A 26,811-nucleotide genomic window follows, 5' to 3' on the forward strand; every position below is an offset into this window, starting at 1 on the left:
TATGACTCCTAGCTTTTTTTAATGAGTTTAGTCCATTAATACAATAGAATAAGTTCAAGGAGAGGTTTCTTGGACACACAGGAGGCTGAACTAGAGCCTTGTTATGGAGATTGGTCCACGGGATGTCAAGAAGCTATAGGAACATGCAAGTGATCTCCCCTCCAACCTCATGGGGAGGGACTGTACATCACAGAGCAGACTAAACTCTTTCAGGTCTAAACTATGCCATTCATGATTGAAGTAGTTAGAACAGCATTTGGAACTCAAAGATCTAGAAGCAGTCATATAATCATTTTTCTTTTGAAAAATCATCTTTTTCTACGCTGTATAATGATCAGGTATTACCTGTGTTGGTTTATCTGCTCTCCAAAAGGGTTTCATTACAAAAGTCAGAGCAGTTGGGATCCTCAACCCCTCGCCCACCCCTATGTCAGGAGTAGAGAAAAATAAAGGTCCATCAATGTCAAACAGCTGGAGCCAATGGTGAGCTACCACCACTACAGTCTACAGTGAATGAGGCTCAGAGATGGGCAATAGAAAGCCAGAGAATCCACTCACTGACACGTGCCCCATAAGGCCCTGGAGACACTCCTTTGCTAAAGCGATAGGGGAATGTACCTTGGGAAGAGCCAGGCTTGAAGGTGTGACAGTGTCCCCAGGCTTTGTGGTAGTGTCTTAGCTGGGGAATGGGGGCTTCACACCTCCAGACTCAATTGGAATAAGGTGTGGCTCAGGCAACGGGTTTTAAAAATTCCCCCTGGTGATTCTAACCTGGGGTGAAGTTTGGGAACAGCTGAAGTAGGAGCTGTTAGCATAGCTGGGAATCACTTTGCAATGAATCAATGTCTCAATATGTTCTCTAGCTTAAACTTACACAGTGTTGTCAACTATATCTCAAAGCTGTGGGGGAGAGGAAAAACTCTAGGAGACTACCATTAATGTGGAGACTCATGGCACAAAGTGGCTCATATTTCTGTCACCCAAGATGGACACTTTTGAAGGCGAGAACATTGTTTCAGAAAACGTTATTCTGACAACAGACAGGAATGCTTACTATGAGTTCACAGGGAATCCAGATAAAAGTTCTATGGAGAAAGTAGATTAAACAAACAATGGCAGTGTGGCATCAGACTGTGGTCAGTAAATGCAGACTGTGTAAAATAAGGACACACGCACAATTATCATTGTGAGACAGCCTGCTGAAGGCTGGGCGCAGGTGTGCTACGGGGAGGCAGCATCTTCACCAGTAGCATAAAGATAGGCACAGAAAACAGCTGTTCCACATTGTACGCTGGGCCTGGCCATTCCAAGCCCAGGGCAGCCAATGGGAAGCAACAACGTCACTGGCCCAGGATTCCCAAAAGACCATCACTAGCTTGTGGTTGCCCGTGAGCCAGGGAGCAGGCTCTGGTTTGGGAGGCAACTCGGTGAGTTGGTGAGTATTTTATCCCATCTTGTTTCTAGTGCCTTCCTCTCTCCTTTCCCTGTGACTGATTAGGGTCTATTATTTGAGCTTTGCTCTGTTCCCCCACACTCACCATTTTGACTAGCCAGAGCCCAAGGACCAAAGACCCTTTTTGAAAGAATGATGTGTCCCGTTGCACCCATTTGAATAAAGTGTTTTTCACATTTGCTTATGGTACGTTCCTCAATCCTTTCCAGTCTCTAGGTCTAAAATAAAGAACAGTCGAGAATGCTATGGTTTCAAGTTCAAGACTGACTGATGTCTAGGGGGATGCCTGGGTGGCTCAGCAGTTGAGCAACTGCCTTCAGCTCAGGCATAATCCTGGGTTCAGGGATCAAGTCCCACATCAGGCTCCCTGCGTGTAGCCTGCTTCTCACTCTGTCTGTGTCTCTGCCTCTCTGTGTGTGTGTGTCTCATGAATAAACAAAAATCTTAAAGACTGGCTGATGTCTGGACTTGGGGAAGTTCAGGGGTATTGCTGTGTTCATCGTGCTAATTCTGTGTTATGGGTTATGGTTACTGAAATGCTATACGGTCCTAATGATCTTTGTCAAGTGAGGAAACTGAGTCACAGATTAATTAAATGGTTTTGCCTGGGGTAGCAAGGGAGGAATCCCTATTCAGGACTGCATGTGACTAATCCCCAGCCCTGTAATCTTGACTGCTTCTATGGCATCATTCAAGACCCCTGTGCAGAAAGCTATTGCAGGTAGAGGTTATAAAAGATAGGGGAGCACTTTGGTTAGTCTTTCATTTCCAGAAAATAACCTTAACCACCACTCTTAATTTACAACCTTCCAACCTACAATCTTGCCTCTCTGAGAATAATGTCCTTACATTCTCCCCAAACCCTCTTCAATTTTATAGGAGAAGGTGTCCATCTGCCTATCCGTCCTTCCAGCTGGGCTCCTCCCTACTCGGGTTTGATTATCAGCTCCCTCTCTGGGGTGTATTGGAAGAGGTGGAGCATTATGATCAGGTGTGCATTAGGACGCTTTTTCCTAACAGCTGCTCAATTTTACAGAACCTCAGCTTTCAACTCTGTAAAGCGAACGTAATAATACTCTTGGTATGTTGACATTACTTATGGGAAGTTCAAAGGAGTTGCTATGAGGTATCTAAGAACGGATTTAGGGAAGTACTCATTTAATTTTTTGGTTTACGCTTGTAGTTTTACTTACTCTTTGCTCTGAACATATAAACTTTGTCAGTCATCTCATCCTAAAAATAATCTTCCTGAGACCACTGTGATTTTTGTGGATGTTTTTTACAACCTTGATTTTCTTGTTTATCTAATCCCTCTAGTGATTGCTTTGTGCCATATAGCAAATGTTTAATTCAAATTGGGTCTGTATCAGTGTTCAGGTATGGCAATCTGAAGTTCATTCTCTTTTCATTGAGCTTCCCATATTCATTTAATCATTTAACCAAACAGTTGGGAGATTTGGGGTGGGGGGTTATTTTGTTGGGTTTTCAATCCCTATGTATCCAGGTTGTTTTATGTTGGGGGGAAAAACTAGGAAATTTTTGTTTAAAATTGCAATTTCTCTGTGGTTAGGATGTAACTTTTTTTTTTAAGGATTTATCTATTTGAGAGATCACGCCTGAGCAGGAGGGAGGGGCAGGGAGAAGCAACTCCTCACTGAGCCTGGAGCCCCAAGAAGGGGGGGAGAGGCTCCATCCAAGGACCCTAGGATCGTGACCTGAAATCAAAGGCAGACACTTAGCCGACTGAGCCATGCAGGCACCCCAGGATGTAACCTCTTTAGCATGTTCTTAGAAATAAGTATCTTTCCCTTTTTCCACCAATATGGTCAGTATTCTTCATAAATATTATATACGAATGTGCAGAAAAGTGGATGTTCTTTAAAGTAATCACATAAACTTTTCCCATTGTCAGTAATGTTTACCTGGCTCTCTCCCCCTAGTCTTTTTTTTTTTTTTTTTTTTTTTGGCCCTTCATAGATGGGTTATGGTAAGAACTGTGTTGTTAAAATACATTTCTACTAGCTTCTAAAATTATTTCTAATGGTGGTAGTATTTTGAAAATGCAAACCGTATGAGAAGGCATAAAGTGACAGGTTTAGGGTTTTTTAATGAGCTTTTTTGCAGAACTATCTTAGCAATCAGGCTGTGGTGAGTCATGTCAATCAGAGCTTTAGTGACTTATCTACCTATTAGGTTACTGTCTACATGCTGATGGTCTTTTTTTTAATAATAAATTTATTTTTTTATTAGTGTTCAATTTGCCAACATACAGAATAACACCCAGTGCTCATCCTGTCAAGTGCCCCCTTCAGTGCCCATCACCCATTCACCCCCACCCCCCGGCCCTCCTCTCCTTCCACCACCCCTAGTTCGTTTCCCAGAGTTAGGAGTCTTTTTTTTTTTTTTAATTAATTTTTATTGGTGTTCAATTTACCAACATACAGAAAAAACACCCAGTGCTCATCCCGTCAAGTGTCCGCCTCAGTGCCCGTCACCCATTCCCCTCCAACACCCGCCCTCCTCCCCTTCCACCACCCCTAGTTCGTTTCCCAGAGTTAGGAGTCTTTATGTTCTGTCTCCCTTCCTGATATTTCCCACACATTTCTTCTCCCTTCCCTTCTATTCCCTTTCACTATTATTTATATTCCCCAAATGAATGAGGACATACAATGTTTGTCCTTCTCCAATTGACTTATTTCACTCAGCAGAATACCCTCCAGTTCCATCCACGTTGAAGCAAATGGTGGGTATTTGTCATTTCTAATGTCTGAGTAATATTCCATTGAATACATAAACCACATCTTCTTTATCCATTCATCTTTCGATGGACACCGAGGCTCCTTCCACAGTTTGGCTATTGTGAACATTGCTGCTATAAACACTGGGGTGCAGGTATCCCGGCATTTCATTACATCTGTATCTTTGGGGTAAATCCCCAACAGTGCAATTGCTGGGTCGTAGGGCAGGTCTATTTTTAACTCTTTGAGGAACCTCCACACGGTTTTCCAGAGTGGCTGCACCATTTCACATTCCCACCAACAGTGTAAGAGGGTTCCCTTTTCTCCGCATCCTCTCCAACATTTGTGGTTTCCTGCCTTGTTAATTTTCCCCATTCTCACTGGTGTGAGGTGGTATCTCATTGTGGTTTTGATTTGTACTTCCCTGATGGCCAGTGATGCAGAGCATTTTCTCATGTGCATGTTGGCCATGTCTATGTCTTCCTTTGTAAGATTTCTGTTCATGTCTTTTGCCCATTTCATGATTGGATTGTTTGTTTCTTTGGTGTTGAGTTTAATAAGTTCTTTATAGATTTTGGAAACTAGCCCTTTATCTGATATGTCATTTGCAAATATCTTCTCCCATTCTGTAGGTTGTCTTTTAGTTTTGTTGACTGTATCGTTTGCTGTGCAAAAGCTTCTTATCTTGATGAAGTCCCAATAGTTCATTTTTGCTTTTGTTTCTTTTGCCTTTGTGGATGTATCTTGCAAGAAGTTACTGTGGCCAAGTTCAAAAAGGGTGTTGCCTGTGTTCTCCTCCAGGATTTTGATGGAATCTTGTCTCACATTTAGAGCTTTCTCCATTTTGAGTTTATCTTTGTGTATGGTGTAAGAGAGTGGTCTAGTTTCATTCTTCTGCATGTGGATGTCCAATTTTCCCAGTACCATTTATTGAAGAGACTGTCTTTCTTCCAATGGATAGTCTTTCCTCCTTTATCGAATATTAGTTGACCATAAAGTTCAGGGTCCACTTCTGGGTTCTCTATTCTGTTCCATTGATCTATGTGTCTGTTTTTGTGCCAGTACCACACTGTCTTGATGACCACAGCTTTGTAGTACAACCTGAAATCTGGCATTGTGATGCCCCCAGCTATGGTTTTCTTTTTTAAAATTCCCCTGGCTATTTGGGGTCTCTTCGGATTCCACACAAATCTTAAAATAATTTGTTCTAACTCTCTGAGGAAAGTCCATGGTATTTTGATAGGGATTGCATTAAACGTGTAAATTTGCCCTGGGTAGCATGGACATTTGCACAATGTTAATTCTTCCAATCCGTAAGCATGGAATATTTTTCCATCTCTTTGTGTCTTCCTCAATCTCTTTCAGAAGTGTTCTGTAGTTTTTAGGATATAGATCCTTTACCTCTTTGGTTAGGTTTATTCCTAGGTATCTTATGCTTTTGGGTGCAATTGTAAATGGGATTGACTCCTTAATTTCTCTTTCTTCAGTCTCATTGTTAGTGTAGATAAATGCACTGATTTCTGGGCATTGACTTTGTATCCTGCCACGCTACCAAATTGTTGTATGAGTTCTAGCAATCTTGGGGTGGAGGCTTTTGGGTTTTCTATGTAGAGTATCATGTCAGCTGATGGTCTTTTTTTGGCTGACCTCTGGGGGCTTACGTCTTAAGTGCTCCTTCCCCATGATAGTGACAAATGCTTTGTGGTTGACTTGTCTTAATTTAGGACATTTTGCAAGAAGTCGTTTTTGCAAAGGCTATAAAACCATGTTAGGTCCTGTCTAAGCTGCAAAACAGGATGTCAGTGCTGTTTTAGCTGTCCTGAATCCCACATTTTCTTGTTGGGGAACCCTGGCCCTGACTACCAAACTGTCCACCTAATTCCTAACACTTCCCATGACCCGGTGAGATTACCCTCCCCAGCACAACGCACTTTCTGCTCATCCCCCAAAATCCTGTGTGTGGATTGTGTTAATGTCCTACAGACTAGGGCACCATTTTGTGCTGATTGAGCATTTTTAAGGATGCAGAAAGCTTAATTGCTTAAATTAACCCACCTGTTATGGATCAGTGGTCTTTGGTCTTGCTGTTACAAGCCTTTGCCTACTAACATTTGCATTTAAAAAATAAAAATCTAAAAAAATGCACAGATCTTGCCAAATTGTCCCCCCCACCCCAGAGAGATGGCTCAAGTTTATACTTCCACCAAAAATGTAGGAGTACCTTTTTCCTACACTGTATGGAAGCAGTGCAATGATCAAACATTATGGACGCTGCCATAACGTCAAACATGGGACAACATTGAAATTTTTATTGATCATATTATACCATTGATTTCAAGTACATTTAAAAGCCATATCCAGTTTTTTAAGCTATTCATATCCTTTGCTCATTTTTAATAAATTGAGCTATTGATCATTTCCACTGACCAGAGAGCACTCTCTATAGAAACACATGACGATGGTTTCTTTGTCATGTGTTTCATATTTATTTATACCAGTTCATTTCTTAGATGAGCTTTAAAATGGCTTTTTTCACTGTTTCATAGGCAATTGATGAATTATTGAAAACTACATATGAAACTAATGTACTATATGTTGGCTAACTGAATTTAAAATAACCAAGTGGCTTTTTGGTTGGGGGGGGGGTAGGGAGGTAGGTGAGTTGAATGAATTTTTGTCATCTTATTTGTCTTATTTTAACCTTTAAGAACTTCTGTTCCATCTGCAAATTATTTTTAGGAATTCACAAACCTATACATTTTAAGATGTAGCATAACTTGTACTATCTTAGACCTTAGGAAACCATAACCTCTCATGGAGGTCCCCACCTAGCTGAGACATCAATGAAGTAATTTTCCCCAAAAATGTTCTTATCCATTTTTGGCTGCTTCTAAGAACTTTAATGAGTGTCTATTACCATAAATATATCAGAACTTCTGGGGTGATATATTGATGACTTTCAGGAGAAGTGGTATTCTGAAAATATACAGTCTGTCTTTTCCCATCAAGGGTTTTATCATGAACATGCTAAAGCTTTCAAAACAGACACTTCACTTTCCTAAATAATACTCTTTTTTTTTTATCTCTGTAGCTAATCTGATGGTTCATTGTTTCCTGACTGGCTATTAAGATTAGGATGAGGTTCTAGTGCTCCTTCGGTAGCACATACACTAAAAATAGGATTAGGGTGGGGATTTATATCTCGGATTGATTACCAACTTAATTCAATGATATGATTTATGATGGTTTTTTAACCCACCTGCAAAGGTTACTATTTTACCTTTCTTTGCCACTTTTATACTTCCATAGCAAAGCAATTGGATAAAGAAAGGAGAATATAGTAAATGCTAGGGGAGAGTAGAAAACTGAGGAGAAATGCTCAATCTCCCTCCCTGGGAATCAGTGAACTGCATGCCACCTGAGAGCCAAATCCAGCCCATCACCTGTTTTATTGGAAACAGCTTTCCCACTTATCTATCGTCAATGGCAGCCAAACTTAGTGATTGAGACCGAGAGCTAATGGCCCACAAAGCCAAAAAGAGCCAGCCCTTTGCAGAAAGTCTTCTGACTTCTGCTCTTTTTAGGTTTCACTGATAATATTGCTGGAGCTTTTACTAGCAGAAAATAGTTTGAAGGATGTCTAGTTCTAGTTTGCAAAGCGTGTCTTCATACTACTTATGCATTTACGAGACCATGTGATTTTTGCTGCTTAATTGCTTAATTTTTCTGGGAATGTGGAACTCTTTTGTTAAACTAACATCCATGCTCAGTTTCATCAGGATTGAGCTTCGTTCACCTGACTATGTGTGGCTCTTTGCCTCTACTCTATGGAATCTGTCTTCGAGTGCATGTGTGTGGTGGGTTTTTTATCCTTTTTCCAAATCCTAATTCTCACTACTCATGCTCACCCCTTTATAGAATAAAGCCTTTCTACTAGGGGATGATAGTTGATTTCCCCCAATAAAGGAGTGTTTTCCTCATGCCACAAAATACTGGTAAAAACTGATTACAGTGTAAAGAGATGCTACAAATATTTCAAACCTGAGGTTGCTCAGATATGTGAAGAGTGGTACAAACACAAATGAAATTTCCTTAGTAAAAACTGTAGGATATTGGGCATCTATTGGCCACCCATATGTCTTAGGAGAAATGTCTGTTCAGGTCTTCTGCCATTTTTTAATTGGATTATTTGGAATTTTTTTTGTGTTGAGTTGTATCAGTTCTTTATATATTTTGGATACTAACCCTTTATCTGATGTCATTTTCAAATATCTTCTCCATTCCTACGTTAGTCTTTTAGTTTTGCTGATTGTTTCCTTTGCTGTGCAGAAACTTAACTGTACTGAAATTAAAATTTAAAACAAACTGTAGGCATTTATTCTGTCTATAGAACTAAGGTTTCTGTTCCGACTAGGGAAGGGAGTGATTAATCACTCTTATAAAGGTTTTAATCGTGTGAATAACAAACATAGTAGCACAAAAAAAAAAATTTTCCCCCAGAAGGTAAGTAGGTTAATAGAAATCCTGCCTCATTTGACAAAATCAAGAATTCCAAAGACTGGATTAGAATAGCCTTAAGCGTCCTATGTCCTAATCTCCAGACATTCTGAAATTACCAAAGGATAAAGCTATTTTAGCCTCACTCACATGCACAAATAAACAATTAAATCCTAAATCTAACTGCCCTGAGCAGTCGTTAACATATACTACTTTGCTGGGGACGTCTTGTTCCCAGCATGGGATAATTAGAGCAGATGGTACTCAGGATTTCGGCACATGCTCTTGGCTAGTCCTTGTGCTGACTCCCCACTTGTGTCACTTCACAGAAACACCCAGGAATATGGGTACCAATTCCTATCTTCCAGGGGAGACAGTAACCACTCTGAGGCTGTTACTTGCCCCAGGAGACACCTCATGAATGTCATGGAAGCAGAAATTAAAGTTGGAGCTCTCACTTCATCTGGGAGCCTGTACTCATAATCACAGAAGTATACACTTTTTAAAAAATATATTTTATTCATGAGAGACACAGAGGGGGCAGGGTACAGAGACACAGGCAGAGGGGGAAGAGGTTCCATGCAGGGAGCCCGATGTGGGACTTGATCCTGGGACTCCAGGATCATGCCCTGGGCCGAAGGCAGGCGCTAAACCACCGAGCCACCCAGGGATCCCCCAAGTATACACACTCTTAACATCTAATTGCCTACATGGACTCTTCCTCATCTTTATGGAGATATGAACAAATTAAAATTATATATCTAAGGTATCTAATGTTTTAATACAGTATACATTGTACAATAATCACCAAAATCAAGCTGATTAACCTATCCATCACCTGTGTGTGGTGAGAACATTTAAGATCTAATCTCATCAAATTTCTATTCTACAATACAGCACTGGTATCTATCATTACCATGATGTGCATTAGATTCCCCAGGACTTATTCACCCTGTAGCTGGAAGTTTGACCTCTGACCACCATCTCACATTTCCCCCACACCCAGCTGCTGGCAACCACCTCTTTACTCTGCTTCTGTGAGTTCTGCTTTCTTTCTTAAGATTTTATTTGACATCACAAGCAGGGAGAGTGGCTGACAGAAGGAAAGGAAGAAGTAGGCTCCCCACTGAGCAAGGAGCCCGATGCACACTTGATCCCAGGAGCTGAAGGCAGATGCTTCACTGACTGAGCCACCCAGGCACCCTGAGTCCTACTTTCTTAGATGCTTCTTCTGTGCCAGCTGACCCTTCAGACTTGGCACATGAATATACAGATATAGTCAAGTCCATTAGCTGCCCTCTGCCACAATATTATCATTAGCAATTCATCGTAGCAGAACTCTCTCTGGGATATAAAGGGAAAATTGGAGAATGCAAGGGGGGAAAAACTGTATTAGCTTCTCTAGGCAGCTGGTCAATTCATGATAATGGTCTGAGGGGTGCTACCTCTGAACTGTTTTTTTTTTTTAATTTTTTTTAATTTTTTTATTTATTTATGATAGTCACAGAGAGAGAGAGAGAGAGAGGCAGAGACACAGGCAGAGGGAGAAGCAGGCTCCATGCACCGGGAGCCCGATGTGGGATTCGATCCCGGGTCTCCAGGATCGCGCCCTGGGCCAAAGGCAGGCGCCAAACCGCTGCGCCACCCAGGGATCCCAGCCTCTGAACTGTTTTTGAGAGGCACTTCCCATAAATCGGGCATTTGTGATAACCTATCTCCTGTATGCTGAGGAAAAGCTTGTGCCCATGTAGGCCACTTCATCTCTGAAAGCAGTGTTTGAAATACTCAAGAAATCTAAATTGTCACAATGGAATCTCTATGTCCCCCTCTTCCACCAGCACAGAGCCCTTCTGAGTTTCCTTCCATGTATTTTACAATCTTCAATTTCTTTAACCTCTCTCACACAGTAAACTGAAATAATCTTAGCAACCCCTCCCTTAAAATTACATGTGGAAAACAGCAGGTGGAGGGACAGAGAGGAACTAATTACGAGGAACCAGTGTGTGGGTCAAAGGAGCAAAGTGCAGATGCCCTTATTCTTTCACAGGCACCATTTGCTCCATATTTTAAAGAATCCACTCTTCCATCAAAACTCGAGCCCTCAGCCTTGTACTAAGATGAGAGAAGCCAAATTACCCTGTTTTTCCAACTACGGACTGCAGTGGTGTTTCAAGCAGCTAAGCAAGGAAGAGTTTCAGACATTTAAGGAATTGCTCATGGAAAAAGCTTCAGAACTGGCAGTGTGCTCCTTTCCATGGGTTGAAGTGAGCAATGCCAATGTGGAACATCTAGCCTCCCTCTTGCATGAGCATTATAAAGAATCTCTTGTCTGGAAAATATCCATTCACATCTTTGAGGAGATGAACCTGTCCACGCTCTCTGAGAAGGCAAGGAAAGAAATGAAAAGTGAGTATGATTTGGGGCAAATATGGGGGTGGGAAAGAAGGGAGGTGACTTCAAGTTTACATGAGAATGTGGAAGTTATCCTTGTTCCCTAGTTGGGTCCACTTCCATGGCATGAGTCTGAAATGTGAAAAGTCACTTGTTTGTTTTCCTGCCTGGCTGGAAATTAGAGTAGTCTCCAGCCTGTGGGACAGTGAAGGAGAAGAAATGAGTAGATGGACCCTCTACCTGGACAAAATTTCATTGAAGTTTGTAGACAGAATTTGGAGTCATAAGTGCTAAGCTTGAGCTCTGGACTTCAACTTGTTCTATGTGTGACTTTGGGCAAATCCCTGTTTACTCTGACCCTCGGATCCATATCTTAGAATAGTAACTGTGATGCTTACCTGTGCTGTTGCAGAGGTTCAGTAAAATAATGTACATAAAGTGGTTAACAAAGCTTCATTCGTTTATTGAGAATACTATGGTGGTGGTATGGTGGGTGTCTCCCATATTTCTCACCCCAGCTCAAGGAACCCTTCTAAAGACTGACCTTGGGAAGTAGGAGCCGCGGGTGGGGAACATGTTGATTCAGAGCTCGGCAGGAAGTGGGACCGGTGTATGGCGGATGCGGTCATGAAGATAGGTACTGGTTTTGGATTAGGACTTGTTTTCTCACTTACCTTCTTTAAAAAAGAATGTGGCCATTTGCCTTTGGTTCTGGCATGGGATTGGGAATGGCCTACTCCAACTGTCAGCATGATTTCCAGGCTCCATATCTTCTACATGGAAAATATGTCAAAGAGCAGGAGTAGTGACTTACACCTGAGAACATCCCAGTGGGAGGAAAAGAGAAATCCTGTTTATTACTCAGGAATACTGAAGTGCCCTGGAGTAAGCTGACATTCTTCTGTAACAATGTTATCAGTAATGCTTTAAACTCCAGCACACTGTTTATGTATTTGAAACGAAGTCTGTTTCTTGTTTTGTATTTTCTCTCTGGAAATTGCAAGGAGGTGGTCTTAAAGGAAATAAATTAAAAATAGGCAGCCCCCCCCCCCCAAAAAAAGACTGACCTTGTCAGACTGCCGGTGTCCCTATTATAGCAACGTACTCAGATCAAATTGTGTGATGAGCTTAGGGTATGTAGGAGAAAGGTAGTGTGGGGAAAATAGCTCTCTTTTATCAGGAGAAATTCTCCTGTTCAATTGTGGACAGAACTTAGAGTCCCAAGGGTGAGCAGTCAGACTGGCCCCAAAGACTACAGGTATGACATTCCTAGATGTAACTCAGCATCTACAGCTGCAAGGGACCATAAGAGAAGCCATCTCTTCTGAGCTTTTTTTAAAAAAAAAAAAAAAAACCAAAAAAAAAAAAAAAAACAACCCTGTATGGGGAACATGTTGATATTACTCACAGGAAATTAGGGTTATAAAATTAAAATGATAGCTGATATTTACTGAGTCAGTACTCTAGGTGAGGTACTATGTTGAAACTGCTACAATGAAGTCCCAAACCCAGCCAATGAAATAGGTTCCCTATGGCAGAACTAAAACAGAGGTTCTACCAAGTTATAAAACCTAACCAAGTTCATGAGCTAGTGGGTGACAAAGATGAGATTCACTATTTAACATATATTTACATTTTCATGGGTAATGTACCAAAGATTTCTAGCTCCCGGTGCAGAAGGGAAGAGGGATTGATGGCAATTTTCTTTTTAAATGGTGTAGATAAACAATTTCCTCTTTAAGTGGTCCCTATTCCGGACCAGAGTGAAGACTAGATGCCCTTTCTAGAAGAAGTGAAGTTCAGTCGAACAAATATTAAACAAAGAAGCTAGCCAAGCTAACTGGACATGGTAGAGAATAACATGATGAGCAGCAGAAATAGCATTATGAAGGCTTTTAGCAAAGAGTGTGTTTAGACCATGGAGAACAGGAGGGAACAAGTCAGATTTTGGGCGGGGGGGGGGGGGGGACTACAAAGCCAACAACACAGAATCTTAATAACTTTAATAGAAAAGCGTAAACAATTCATTTATAAAGGGGTGGGGGATAAAAATAATCTAGTTGGCATTTCAGCATTGTTGCTGAAGTGCTATGTGGTCCAGAAAGAGTCCTGAGTAGAAGTGGAAAGACAAGCTATGAAGCCATTCTAGTATCCCACGGAGAAATAGAGGTGTCTTGGGCCAGGGTGGCAGTGGCCATTAGAAATGTAATTGGAATAGGTTTCAAAAGCAGACGCAACAGTTTTATAGGACTTAATGTAGAGAGAGGATAGGCCATCAGCGATGGCGCCCGTGATTCTGGCATGAAAAAGTGGGTGGATGAGGTTCTATCATCTCACCCCAGGAAATACAGGAAGAAATGTTTGCAACAACTAGACGAGAGAAAGAATGATTAGTGTTAGAACTCATGAGTTGAACACCTCTATTTGGATAATTCACAGGCCTCTAGAGAGTACTTAACTAGTTGAAGTTCCAAGAAAGGCACTGAGAATGACTCTTGAAAATGAACTCCTGATAACTGTAATATACTGCCTCATTATGTGAATTACCCAAGGTCATATAGCAAAAATGGGACTAGAATTTACCAGTTCAAGCTCCAAGCACACTTTATGACAAATCTTTGCTGCTTCTCTGTACTGATGGTACTGGAGGATCTGACTCCACTCTCTCCATTATCAGCTAGTCATGGAATTAACTGTGCGATCCTGAGGCTTTCTTGATTCCACTCAGTAATTTGGGCAGGAGATGTTCTCATCCCTAGTCTTAGTAACTGTTATGCCTTTATTGAGACTAATATGTCCTCTACTTGTTTTTGCAGAATATTCACTGACTGAAATTCCAGAAAATTCTACACCAGAGAAGAATGACCAAGAACCAAACATGAAAGAAGGGCCAGGTCAGTGTGAATGTGGTGGAAAAATGGATCTGTCGAAAGCCACATGGGACTAGTTAGTGACATGTCCAGGACTGGAACTTGACACCTGATAACCCAGTGCTCTTTCTAGTTCAGCATCCTGCTGTTAGCTGGTTGTATGGGTTCTGAGTACCTAGTAATCAGTCTTTCTTATTCTAAGTCCAAGAGAGTTCTGTGATCTTAAAGCTTTCTTACAACTTTGGGTTCCCATCTTCAGTTTGGGCATCTTCAAGACCTTAAAACTTATACTTCAGTGGAAGAAAAGGGAGAGTAACAAAAGGGGTCAAAGCAGCGAAGCCAAAACATAGAAGGAAAGATGTAGGCTTGCATAGTCGGCATGCATTCCCCACTGTCACTCACGCTACCGCCTGTATATTGCTAATCTTCCAGCATGGGCATTGACCATGAAGTCATTAGACCCTCAAAAGAATCAGGGTCAACTTTATGTTGGGCATCTTGGTCCAGGCTGTGTATAGGAAAGCTCCCTTCAAAACTAAAGTCTGAAATAGCCAAACTGTGGAAGAAGCCTTGGTGTCCATCGAAAGATGAATGGATAAAGATGTGGTCTATATATACAATGGAATATTACTCAGCCATTAGAAATGACAAACACCCACCATTTGCTTCAACGTGGATAGAACTGGAGGGTATTATGCTGAGTAAAGTAAATCAATTGGAGAAGGACAAATATTATATGGTCTCATTCATTTGGAGAATATAAAAAATAGTGAAAGGGAATAAAGGGGAAAGGAGAGAAAATGAGTGGGAAATATCAGAGAGGGTGACAGAACCTGAGAGACTCCTAAGTCTGGGAAATGAACAAGGGGTAGTGGAAGGGGAGGTGGGCAGGAAGATGGGGTGACTGGGTGACGGGCACTGAGGGGGGCACTTGACAGGATGAGCACTGGGTGTTATGCTATATGTTGGCAAATTGAACTCCAATAAAAAAAATATACAGAAAAAATAAAGTATGAGAAATTGATGAGTCAGAGTCTCATACTACCAGAAGTTATAAATTGTTCCAATTTTAATGTAAATGTGGGCTTAGCGGGGTAGTCCTATATATCATCTTTCCAGGGATACAATTATGTCTTATGCATTTATAGATCACTAAGTAGGGATGTAGCAATGGTATGAAATAAAGACACTGCCTGGCTAATCTTGGTTATGGGACCAAAACTGACAACAGCAGGGGTCTTACCCTGCCACATTGGGGGAACTCCTCTAAATTACCATTGTACACAAGAACTACCCCTTGTAGAGACCTTATGGGTCAAGCATAGTGCCATATGCTTTAATCTCCTAAATCTCTGGTGTGATGAGCACTGGGTGCTATACTATATGTTGGGTAATTGAATTAAAGAAAAAGAGAATAATCTCATAAATCTCAACAGGATCCTGTGTGGTAGTAACTGTAATTCCAATTGTCCAGCAACAAAACAGATCCAGAGGCTAAAGAATATGCCCAAACCCTACGGGTGTAGACACCCTAAGCACTGCTTTATCTGTATGCCAGAAGTTTTGGGATGTTGTTAAATCCTCACATTATGTCTTGTGGCCCATCTTGGAGAAAGTTACATGTGCATTCCAGGGGACCATGCATTTTTCTGTTATTGGTGTTATTGGTTTTCTATATCTGTTTCCACTATTTTCGATTTCAGTAAATGGCACTGTTATCCACTGGGTTATTCATTCCAAAAGCCTAGTCCCTTTTTAATCTTAGACTTTTTCTTTCTCTACTTTCCATCCAATGAATCAAAATCCTATAGTTCTACATCTAAAGTATGACCCATTTCTATGTTTTTCTATCCATATCCTGTATGCAAGAATCATTACCTTTGAAGCTCTTATCTGTTTCTGCTCTGCTTATATGTAATCCATTTGCCACACAATAACCAAAGTGATCTTTTAGAAATTTACATGTAATAACTTGACTCCTTTGCTTCAAAATGCTTAAGTCGTTTTCTGTTATATTTTTGTTCATTTATTGTATTATTTTTTTTTTTACAATTTGTACAAACACCACCTTATGACTATTCCTTAAATACCATAAGGTCATTCTCACATCCCCTAAGTCAAATATGTACTTAGTCATGTTAAGGAACTAATTTTTATTTTTTATTTATTTATTTTAATAATAAATTTCTTTTTTTATTGGTGTTCAATTTGCCAACATACAGAAAAACACCCAATGCTCATCCCGTCAAGTGCCCCCTTCAGTGCCCGTCACCCATTCACCCCCACCCCCCGCCCTCCTCCCCTTCCACCACCCCTAGTTCGTTTCCCAGAGTTAGGAGTCTTTATGTTCTGTCTCCCTTTCTGATATTTTCTACCCATTTCTTCTCCCTTCCCTTCTATTCCCTTTCACTATTATTTATATTCCCCAAATGAATGAGAACTAATTTTTAATAAGCAGACACAATGGTTATTCTTGATAAGTTGTACACACCAGAGGCTGTGCTATTTCTCTACCAAAACACCCAATTTTATCTTCAGAGCAACTCCACAACATAAGAACCATTATCCCAGTTTTATAGATGAACATACAGAAGCCTGTAAACCCAGCAAGTTAACTAAGACCTCACAAGCAGAAAGCGACAGAATTCCCACTTAAATCCTGTGTCTAACTCCAGACCCTTGGTTCTTATCCACCACGTTCTATCCCTCATTTTAATGACTGCCTAAAGGTCTCCAAAGAATTAAAAGCAAAAATGAGACCAGAACCTCATATCTTCTGACTTTTGAATCAAGTGCTCATTGTATAATTAATCTCTAGCTGAGCCAGTGGCTGCCATGTTTCAAACTGGTCCTGAGATGTGGGTCTGTACCATCTCTGATTCACATACTCCTATATGAGTGGGGGAGTTTATTCTTCCCTCTCTTTTTTACAGAAATTTCTCAAGCTATAGAACAAGATGGTGCCAGAGCAGCAGAGACAAAAGAACAAGGTAAAGAAAACTGATTCACTTTGTTTTTTTTCACCCTGGAATAGAACTCGGTGAAAACCAGTCTATGGAGTTTGCCTGGCAGAGGAGTCCACTGCCCCTTTGCTAATCCACATTTGTCTCTGATGCATCAGCCTCTTCCCCAAGAGCTCCTAGAATCATCACCAAGGACAGAGTCATGTATGCTCACTGTGATCATCTACAGTCACTGGGTATGAAGATAAATTCCAAAGACCTGTGATTCCAGTGAACTTGGGCATCAAGCACAAGCTCATTTGATAGGCACTAAATATAGAGATGAGTAGTCAAGCACTTTGTCCAAAATTACTTGGCTAGTGGTGATTTTTTTTTCTCCATTCTGTCAACCTTTGTTTCGTGAATACCTACCATATAAAGAACTGTGACCAGAACACAGTGGTAAAATATCTATATATGGCCATGTAGAGTTATATGTTAACTAAAAATACAAAATGAAGATGAGATACCAGGTGCCATGATTATATGACATGGCAAACAACCTGTCAAGGAGGTGACAGTAGGCTTTCCTGAGGAATATTACTTGTGTCTTTTTTATTGAGCCGTAATTCATGTTCCAAAAAGCTCACCCTTTTAAAGTGTACAGTGGGGGTTTTTTTTTGTATGTTCACATAGTTATGCAACTATCACCATTCTCTTCTTCTCTTCCCAAATAAGAAATTCCAAATTTTTCTCTTCCTGAAAGAAATTCAAAACCCATTATCACTTTACATCTCTACTTCCCCAAGCCTATGCAACCACTAAGACTTTCTGCCTCTACAAATTGGCCTAATCTGGATGGATGGATGGATAGATAGATAGATAGATAGATGGCATCCTACAAATGTGGCCTTTCATGACTGGCTCCTTTCATTTAGTATAATGTTCATCCATGTTGTAGTGCATACCAGCACTTGGCTCATTTCTACTATCCTATTGTGTAGATAGACCATATTTTCTTTTTCTATGCATCAGACAATGGGCATTTAGGCTCCCTTTGCTCTCTGGCTATCATGAATAATGCCACTACGAACATTCATGTACAAGGAAGTGCTGATGGACAGAAGTGCTTTGATTTCATTTTTTAAAAAAGATTTTATTTATTCATGAGAGACACAGAGAGGGAGGTAGAGACATAGTCAGAGGGAGAAGCAGGCTCCAGGCAGTGAGCCCGATGTGGGACTTGATCCAAGAACTCCAGGATCTCACCCTAAGCTGCAGGCAGACGCTCAACCACTGAGCCACCCAGGCATCCCTAGTGCTTTGATTTCTGAGATATTTAATACAAGTTGGTGTTTGGGGTTTCGGGGGGGGGGGGGGGGAGAAAGGTTCAGGAATGCTTCCTGCCTTTCTAATTAGACAACCTGAAGGATGGTGATGCCGAGAGTCAGTGATTTATGTGCCTTTCAAGCTAGGCTTTTATTCTACCTCTACAACCCAACCTATGTTAGCCTTAGGTGTGTTATGTAATCTTTCACTGGACAAAAGCTTGAAGACCTAGTGGTTGCCAGAATTGTCCATTTTCATTTGGGATGAGTAATAATAAATGCCAGTATTAACGACCTCTCAAGAATAATTGCCACAGACCAGGTGCTGTTCTCCACATCTTACAACTATGCTGTGGCATCCTACAGCAGTCTCATAGGGGAGGTATTAATATCCCCACTTTGTAGATGAACAAACCACCATTGAAGGCAAGATGGGGCTAAAATTAGGCTTATGGAGAAAGCAATAAGGCAAACATCAGTTCAAAGGAAGTTCATGAAGAGAAACTTTTGTAATTATCACTTATAGGAAATGTATAAGGAGGAGTTTCTGGTTGGAGGTAAAACATGAGTTTTTGATGCATTGAATTTGAGGTCCCTGTGACGTGTTAAGGTGATGAGTTTGACACATGAACCTGGGACCTTGGGAAAGAAGTCAGCACCACAGACAGAGATTTGGAACTCTTGGTCACAGGTGTGACACTTGAGTCCGTGGGAGGAGAAGTGGCCAAGGAAGACCTGAATTCAACTGCAGGCTTACCTTTCTGGGGCTGCCTTACCTCTCTGAAAACCTACAGCCCAGGAACATAGTCTGTCCTTTGAGGGTAATGTATTGGTTTGAGCTCAGCAAAAAGAAGTTGTTCATATCTCAAGATCTTCTTCCTGTGGTTTTGATACAGGTCTCTTAATATCTGTCTCTGATACAGGATAATGGAGTTTAAGATTTAGAACTTCTCTGTAGAGATTTTATGTACAGATAGCAATTGCCTTATACACAAGAGAATCTTGCTGACTTTTAATATATATATATATATATAAATAGTACTACCAGCAAATGTAAGGACCCAGGATTGGAGGGTTGGGGTTTTTTTTTCCATATTATTGAGTACCTAGCAGATGTCAGAGATTATTGAAGAGAGGCTGGAGGTATGGAGGTAAAGTGCTTTCATAGGACTTAAATCACAATCTAGGAACTAGACAATAATATGCATAAAAGAATTACTGTTTGTGACAAGTGCTATGATTAAAATAATGTGAAAGAATTATGGTTTGTAATGACGATAGTGGCTATTGATCATTTTTGCTAGGCCCCATGCTAATGAATTTTGAAGGCACATTCTCCCTTAAAGGTTTATTGCAACACTTTAAGATATGATGTTAATCCCATCTCAGAGATGGGGAAACTGAGGCTCAACTGACCCTGTACAGTAGAACTTGGAATTTCAAGTAGGATCTGGCTGACTTAAAAGGCAGGATTGCCTTTTTATGCAGAGCTGGATTCCCCATGCCTGGAGGTATTTCTCCACAGCAACCTAGAGATGCACGCCTGTCCTGCAAGCCTAGAATTCAGGGCCACAGTGCACACATCCTCAGCTTTCCTAAGCCTGCCTGTCTTTCAGAGACCACATAGGAGTGTTTGTTATATATTATTCATTTAACAAATACTGGAGTGTCCACAGAGTGCCAGGCATTATCATAAATAATGAAGACATGACAGTAAATAACAAAGTCCCTGCATAGTCTACTGAGGGGAGTAGGATAGTAAGCCAAAACAAATGTAATGTGTCAAGTAGGTAGTAAATGCTGAGAATAAAGATCAGGCTAAAGTGACAAATACTTATTTTGTAGGATATTCATAAGCATTGAGGAAGTGATCTTTGAAGGCTGGAACTTGTTATCAGTACATTGCTGGGAAGGAACAAAAAAACCATGTGGGTAGACTGTCTGACTTAGGATCCTCTGATTCTACATCCAGGATTTGGGGTTTGTTCTGTTTGGGTTTTTTTTCCCTAAATTCCAGACTTTCTTCAAACATTGTCTCCTGTTTTTCTTCTCCCTTCCCCTGTCCAACTTGGGCCGTGGAGGTAACACATGGAACTACAAGGACTATGTGATGACAAAATTTGCTACAAAGTTAGATGAATACCATGGTTCTGAAAACTTTGCCTCAAACTATCCAGAAATGCAAACATTGCTTGGTGCTTTTAATCCAGACCAGAGGGGCTTCCAGCCTCGCACTGTGGTTTTGCATGGAAAATCAGGAATCGGGAAATCAGTTTTGGCCAGAACGGTCCTGCTGTCCTGGGCACAGGGTAAACTCTACCAGGGCATGTTTTCCTATGTCTTCTTCCTCGGTGCCAGAGAAATGCATTGCATGAAGGAGGGCAGTTTTGCAGAATTGATTTCCAGGGAATGGCCAGACTCCCAGGTCCCAATGATGGATATCATGTCCCAACCAGAAAGGCTCTTGTTTGTTGTTGATGGCTTTGATGACCTGGACCTTGCCTTCAAAGACAATGACCCAAATCTCTGTGAAGACTGGACAGACAAACAACCCACATCTGTTCTGATGCATAGTCTGCTGAAGAAAGTCCTGCTCCCTGAGTCCTCCCTGATGATCACTGTCAGAGACACGGGCATAGAGAAGCTAAAATCCATGCTCACATCCCCCCGTTACCTATTAGTCAGGGGCATCTCAGTGGAGAAAAGGATTCAGTTGCTTTGTCAGCACACAAAGAATGAGCATCTAAAGACACAAGTCTTGCATTCAGTGGTAGACAACCATCTGCTATTTGAGGAGTGCCAGGCTCCCATCTTGGGGTCACTCATCTGTGAGGCTCTGAATCTGCAGGAGGCATCAGGAAAGAGCCTTCCCCCTACCTGTCAAACTCTCACGGGCTTGTATGCCACTTTTGTGTTCCATCAGCTCACTCCACGAGATGCATCCCGGCGCTGTCTCAACCAGGAAGAGAGGGCCATCTTGAAGAACCTGTGCCTAATGGCTATGCGGGGAGTGTGGAACAGGAAGTTTGTGTTTTACAGAGATGACCTGAGTGTTCACAGGCTCAGGAAGTCGGAGCTCTCTGCTCTGTTTCAGACGAACATCCTCCTCCAAGATGGCAGCCATGAAAGATGCTACACGTTCCTGCATGTCAGCCTCCAGGACTTCTGTGCTGCCCTGTACTATATTCTAGAAGGACTAGAAACGGAGTGGGATCCCTACCCTGTGTTCATGGAGAACATGAGGAGTTTGGTGGAGCTCAAAGAGATCAGCTCCAATGCCCACTTGCTCCAGATGAAGCGTTTCTTGTTTGGCCTCATGAGCAAAGAGGTGATGGGAGCCCTAGAGGTCCTGCTTGGATGTCCTGTCCCCCTGGTGATGAAGCAGGGGCTTCTGTGTTGGATCTCTTTACTGGGTCAGCAGGCCAGCACTGCCACCCCACCAGACTCCCTGGATGCCTTCCACTGTCTTTTTGAGACTCAGGATGATGAATTTGTTGTCCTGGCATTGAACAGCTTCCAGGAAGTGTGGCTTCCCATAAACCGGCGTATGGACTTGATGGTGTCCTCTTTCTGTCTTCAGCGTTGCCAGTATTTGCAGAAAATTCGGATGGATGTCTGTGAAAGCTTCTCAAAGGATGAATTCACTGAGGCACATCCCCTAGCTCCCCAAGGGTGAGTCCTTTACCTCTGTCATTTTATTCTTTTTTCTTCCCGTCATTATGGAGTTATAATCAAACAAAAATTGTATGTATTTAAGATGTACAACTTGGTAAAACAATCCCCACGATTAAGCTAATTAGCATATCCATCACCTCACCTACACCTCACATACATTTTCGTGTGTGTTGCTAGTACTTAAGACCTATCCTTCTAGCAAATCATAAATATACGATACAGGATTGTTAACTGCAATCACATTGCTGTACATTAGATATCCATCTTGAGTAACTGAAACTCTGTACCCTTTGACCAACATTGCTGCTTTCCTGCTTCCCAGCCACAGGCAAACCACTGTCTTCTGCCTCCATGAGTTGGCCTATTTTAGATTCTGTGAGATCATATGCGTCTTAATGTTACTGGCTTATTTCACTTAGTATAATGTCCTTTAGGTTCATTCATGCTGTTTCAAATGGCAGGATTTCCTTATTTTTTAAAGCTGAGTATGGGCAGCCCGGGTGGCTCAGTGGTTTAGTGCTGCCTTCATCCCAGGGTGTGATCCTGGAGACCCAGGATCGAGTCCCATGTCAGGCTCCCTGCATGGAGCCTGTTTCTCCCTCTGTGTCTTTGCCTCCCTCTGTGTGTGTGTGTGTCTCATGAATAGATAAATAAAATCTTTTTAAAAAGAAAGCTGAGTAATATTTGCTGACGTGTGTGTGTGTGTGTGTGTGTGTGTCACATTTTCCTTATTCATGCTTTAGCCATCAGTGGACACTTAGGTTGTTTCCATATCTTGGCTGTTGTGAATGACAGTGCACACATCTCTTCAGGATCCTGATTTCAGTTCTTTTGTATAAATGCAATTATTAGTGAAGAAACCCCCCCCCCACACACACACACCCGTGAGTGGGCCCAGGCCTAACCCTGAGGCAGCCCATCCAGGCGCCTCCCATGAATTCAAGCAACGAAAACATTCTGTTTCTCCGAGATAAGAAAACTATCCCCCGCCTCGCCCTGACTGGAAAAGTCCCTGAACATGGTCGTGTTGACCTTCAAAGAAATCAATCACGTCATAACCCGAATGCTATGCTACTCCTGCGTTTTCTTTGCCTTTAAAAGATGCCTGTAATTGCTAATCGGGGCGCTCTGCCACCTCTGAGGCGGAGAGCCCGTTTGCGCAAACGTTCAATAAACCCTCTTGCTTGTTGCATCTGCCTGTCTGGGGTCTGAGTCTCTGGGGCGTCCACCGGGACACGTTGGCACCCGTGAGCAAGGGTCCAACATTAGATCCTGTGGTAGCCCTATTTTTAATTTTTTGAGGAACTTCCATACTGTTTTCTATAGTGGCTGCACCATTTTACATTCAAGGGAGAGCTAGAATTTCCAGGCAAACCTGATCCAAGAGCTGGTGGCTCTATATCATCTTCATACATTCCCCCTGGCATAAAAAAAATATTCAGGAGACAGGGTGGGTGTGAGAGTGCACAGTCACAGAACAAAGCGACAATATTAAATTGTCCGGAGAACCTCTAAAGCCATCCCTATCTTGCCATAATAGACTTATTTTTCCTCTTCTGACACTGCTATGGCAGTTGCTTCTGTTAAACTCCATCCTGTGGAAGTGTTTTTCCTTCTCCAATATAGGATGCTGATTAAGACCCTTGCTGATGAGTGGTGGGAAAGTCTCTGCTTGGTGCTTAGCACCCACCCAAGTCTGCAGCAGCTCGACCTGAGTGGCAGCATCCTGAATGAATGGGCCATGAAGACCCTCTGCATCAAGCTGAGACAGCCAACCTGTAAAATACAGAATCTGATGTAAGGCTGCCCTGGTACATGCCCCTTTGCATGGCTGTGTTACCACACTCCTCTCCCACCTAGGAGAAAAGATCCATCTAAGCATTTGTAATCAGAGGGGATAAGTGCTGTGGAAGATACAGGAGACAAATTCCCAAAAGCATGCAATAGGGAGTAACCAAAGACCCTGTGAAGGGATTATTGAGGTGGGTTCATTTACTCTAGGTATTGAAGGATGAATAGGAGTGCTAGCAGGGTTTTACTCTGGGTATTGAAGGATGAATAGGAGTGCTAGTAGGGGCAAAGGTAAGGGGGGCTCATTACAGGCAAATGGGTAGAGCATGAAGCCATTGCAAGATCAAAGTGCTAGACTTTGGCTTTAAATCAGTTCTTAATGCTTTCTGGTTCATTAACGTAACAAATATTTGAATTCACAGTAAGTGCCTGGGTCTGTGAGAGACCTCAGGAGTAGATGAAGGGCTAGTTCTGCAGAAAGCTTCTATTCTGGACTCTTTCCTACAAGACCAAGAGAGAAACATATGTGACACCCAAGACTAGAGCAAGTCAACTTCTCCATGCAAACATCTCCTAAGTAGTTTTCATAAGCTGCACCGTGCCAGGGAGCCTGGCAAGGCCAGAGTCTTTGCAATGTTCTGTTCTCCTCCGTCCTGCCCCAAACCCCTCTGTCAGCTTTACCTTAGCATTTCCCCCCAGGAACCCCCCTTCCCATCAGCTGTCCCTGCTCTCAGCTCCTGCTACACAGTGAGGAAACTGAGTCTGTGTCATCACTATATCGTAATATAGCAGTAAGGCATCATAATGGTCACAAGATTCGGACATTGTAAGGGTTTTAAGTAAATTCTCTAATGCCCTTCAACTTCCTAAACTTCCTATTTCCCTAATTAGCTTTCATATCTCCTAAACTTTCCATGCCATTATATCTATATATTGGCAAATAACTTTTTTTTCCATCCAAATGGTGTTACATTATTATACACAGTCTTCTGACATTTGACTTTCTTCAGCCTGAACTTAACCACATCTGTTTATAGTTCTGTTTTGTTTTTTTTTTTTAAAGTAATCTCTACACTCAGCATGGGGCTCAAACTCATGACCACTGAGATCAAGAGTTGCATGCCTGGGGCATCTGGGTGGCTCAGTGGTTGAGTATCTGCCTTTGGCTTAGGTTGTGATCCCTGGATCCTGGGATGGAGTCCCGCATCAGGCTTCCCACAGGGAGCCTGCTTCTCCTTCTGCCTATGTCTCTGCCTCTCTCTCTGTGTGTCCCTCATGAATAAATAAATATATTTTTAAAAAGCTGCATGTTCTTCAGAATGAGCCAGCCAGGTGCCTCTATAGCTCTGTTCTTAATGGACTGACCATATTTCATTCTCCAGCATAACTCTCTTATTCAGCTCTTTAAGTGTCTCCCCATAAGATCAGGCTCCATGAGAATATGAAGCATCAGTGTCACTTAATACTATTTCCAGTGCCTGATGCATCATAGATGCTCAAGTATTTGTTGCTTTAAAATTAAATAACTGTAGAGTGCCTGGCTGGCTCAGTCGGTGGAGCATGCAACTCTTGATATCGGGGTCATGGGTTTGAGCCCCATGTTGGGTGTAGAGATCACTTTCAAATTTTTAAAAAATCTTTAAATAAATGGGGGATCCCTGGGTGGTGCAGTGGTTTGGCGCCTGCCTTTGGCCCAGGGCACAATCCTGGAGATCTAGGATCAAATCCCACGTCAGGCTCCCGGTGCGTGGAGCCTGCTTCTCCCTCTGCCTATGTCCCTGCCAATCTCTCTCTCTCTCTCTCTCTCTGTATGACTATCATAAATAAATAAAAATTTTAAAAAAACTTTAAATAAATGCAAATAGTGAAAATAAGAGATTTGGGATGGGAGAAGAGGGGAAAAGAAAAACTGGGATACAGATATCACCTGTGTCTCATGCATATTTTCTGCTTTCTCTTGTGTAGATTTAAAGGTGCACAGGTTACCCTGGGTCTTCGTCATCTCTGGATCACTCTCATCACCAACCGTAATATTAAATGCCTGAACTTGGAAAGCACTCACCTGAAGGATGAAGATCTGATGATGGTGTGTGAAGCATTAAGACACCCAAACTGCTTGCTGGAATCTCTGAGGTATGTTCTGCTTATGGCTTTTATGGCTTTGGTTTTGCCTTTCTTGTCTTTCCTTTTTAAAGAATTGTTCACAGCAAGTTGCAAATGTATCAGAGAAGAGGACAATCTGGAGATGGTGGTGGTGGTTGTACAGCAGCGTGTATGTACTTCATACCACCCTTCTGGGTACTTACAAATGATCAAGGTGGTAAACTTTGTTATGCATATTTTACTACAAAAAAAGTAAATTTCAAAAAGGTATTCAAATTGGCAAAGAAGAAGTCAAACTCTCCCTCTCCACAGATGACATAATACTGTATGTAGAATACCCAAAAGACTCCACCCCAAGATTGCTAGAACTCATACAGCAATTCGGCAATATGGCAGGATACAAAATCAATGCCCAGAAATCAGTAGCATTTCTATACACTAACAATGAGACTGAAGAAAGAGAAGTTAAGGATTCAATGCCATTTACAATTGTACCCAGAAACCATAAGATACCTAGGAATAGACCTAACTAAAGAGGTAAAGGATCTATACCCTAAAAACTACAGAACACTTCTGAAAGAGATTGAGGAAGACACAAAGAGATGGAAAAATATTCCATGCCTATGGATTGGAGGAATTAATATTGTGAAAATGTCTATGCTACCCAGGGAAATTTACACATTCAATGTAATCTCTATCAAAATATCATGGACTTTCTTCAAAGAGTTGGAACAAATCATCTTAAGATTTGTGTGAAATCAGAAAAGACCCTGAATAGTCAGGAAAATAATTAAAAAAGAGAACCAGAGCCAGGGGCATCACAATGCTGGATTTCAAGTTATACTACAAAGCTGTGGTCATCAAGACAGTGTGGTCCTGGCACAAAAACAGACACATATACCAATGAAACAGAATAGAGAACCCAGAAATGGGCCCTCAACTCTATGGTCAACTAATATTCGACAAAGCAGGAAAGACTATCCACTGGAAAAAGGACAGTCTCTTCAATAAATGGTGCTGGGA

The 26,811-nt window shown here is 41.7% G+C and overlaps 1 protein-coding gene and 1 pseudogene across 1 annotated transcript in view; both read left to right on the plus strand.

The window, feature by feature from the left end:
- The first annotated feature begins 10,805 nt into the window (after positions 1–10,805).
- The window catches only part of NLRP5 (NLR family pyrin domain containing 5), a 29,347-nt gene continuing 13,341 nt past the window's right edge, over positions 10,806–26,811 (plus strand). The window contains exons 1-5 of the mRNA XM_072759979.1: positions 10,806–11,094; positions 13,896–13,985; positions 20,301–21,891; positions 23,521–23,691; positions 25,651–25,818. Coding sequence (XP_072616080.1) covers positions 10,806–11,094; positions 13,896–13,985; positions 20,301–21,891; positions 23,521–23,691; positions 25,651–25,818 — 2,309 coding nt within the window. The remainder of the gene's footprint in view (positions 11,095–13,895; positions 13,986–20,300; positions 21,892–23,520; positions 23,692–25,650; positions 25,819–26,811) is intronic.
- On the plus strand, positions 11,117–12,122 carry LOC112909326 (MICOS complex subunit MIC10 pseudogene; annotated as a pseudogene).

The sequence above is a fragment of the Vulpes vulpes genome, chromosome 1, assembly GCF_048418805.1.
Source record: "Vulpes vulpes isolate BD-2025 chromosome 1, VulVul3, whole genome shotgun sequence".
Lineage (NCBI taxonomy): Eukaryota > Metazoa > Chordata > Mammalia > Carnivora > Canidae > Vulpes > Vulpes vulpes.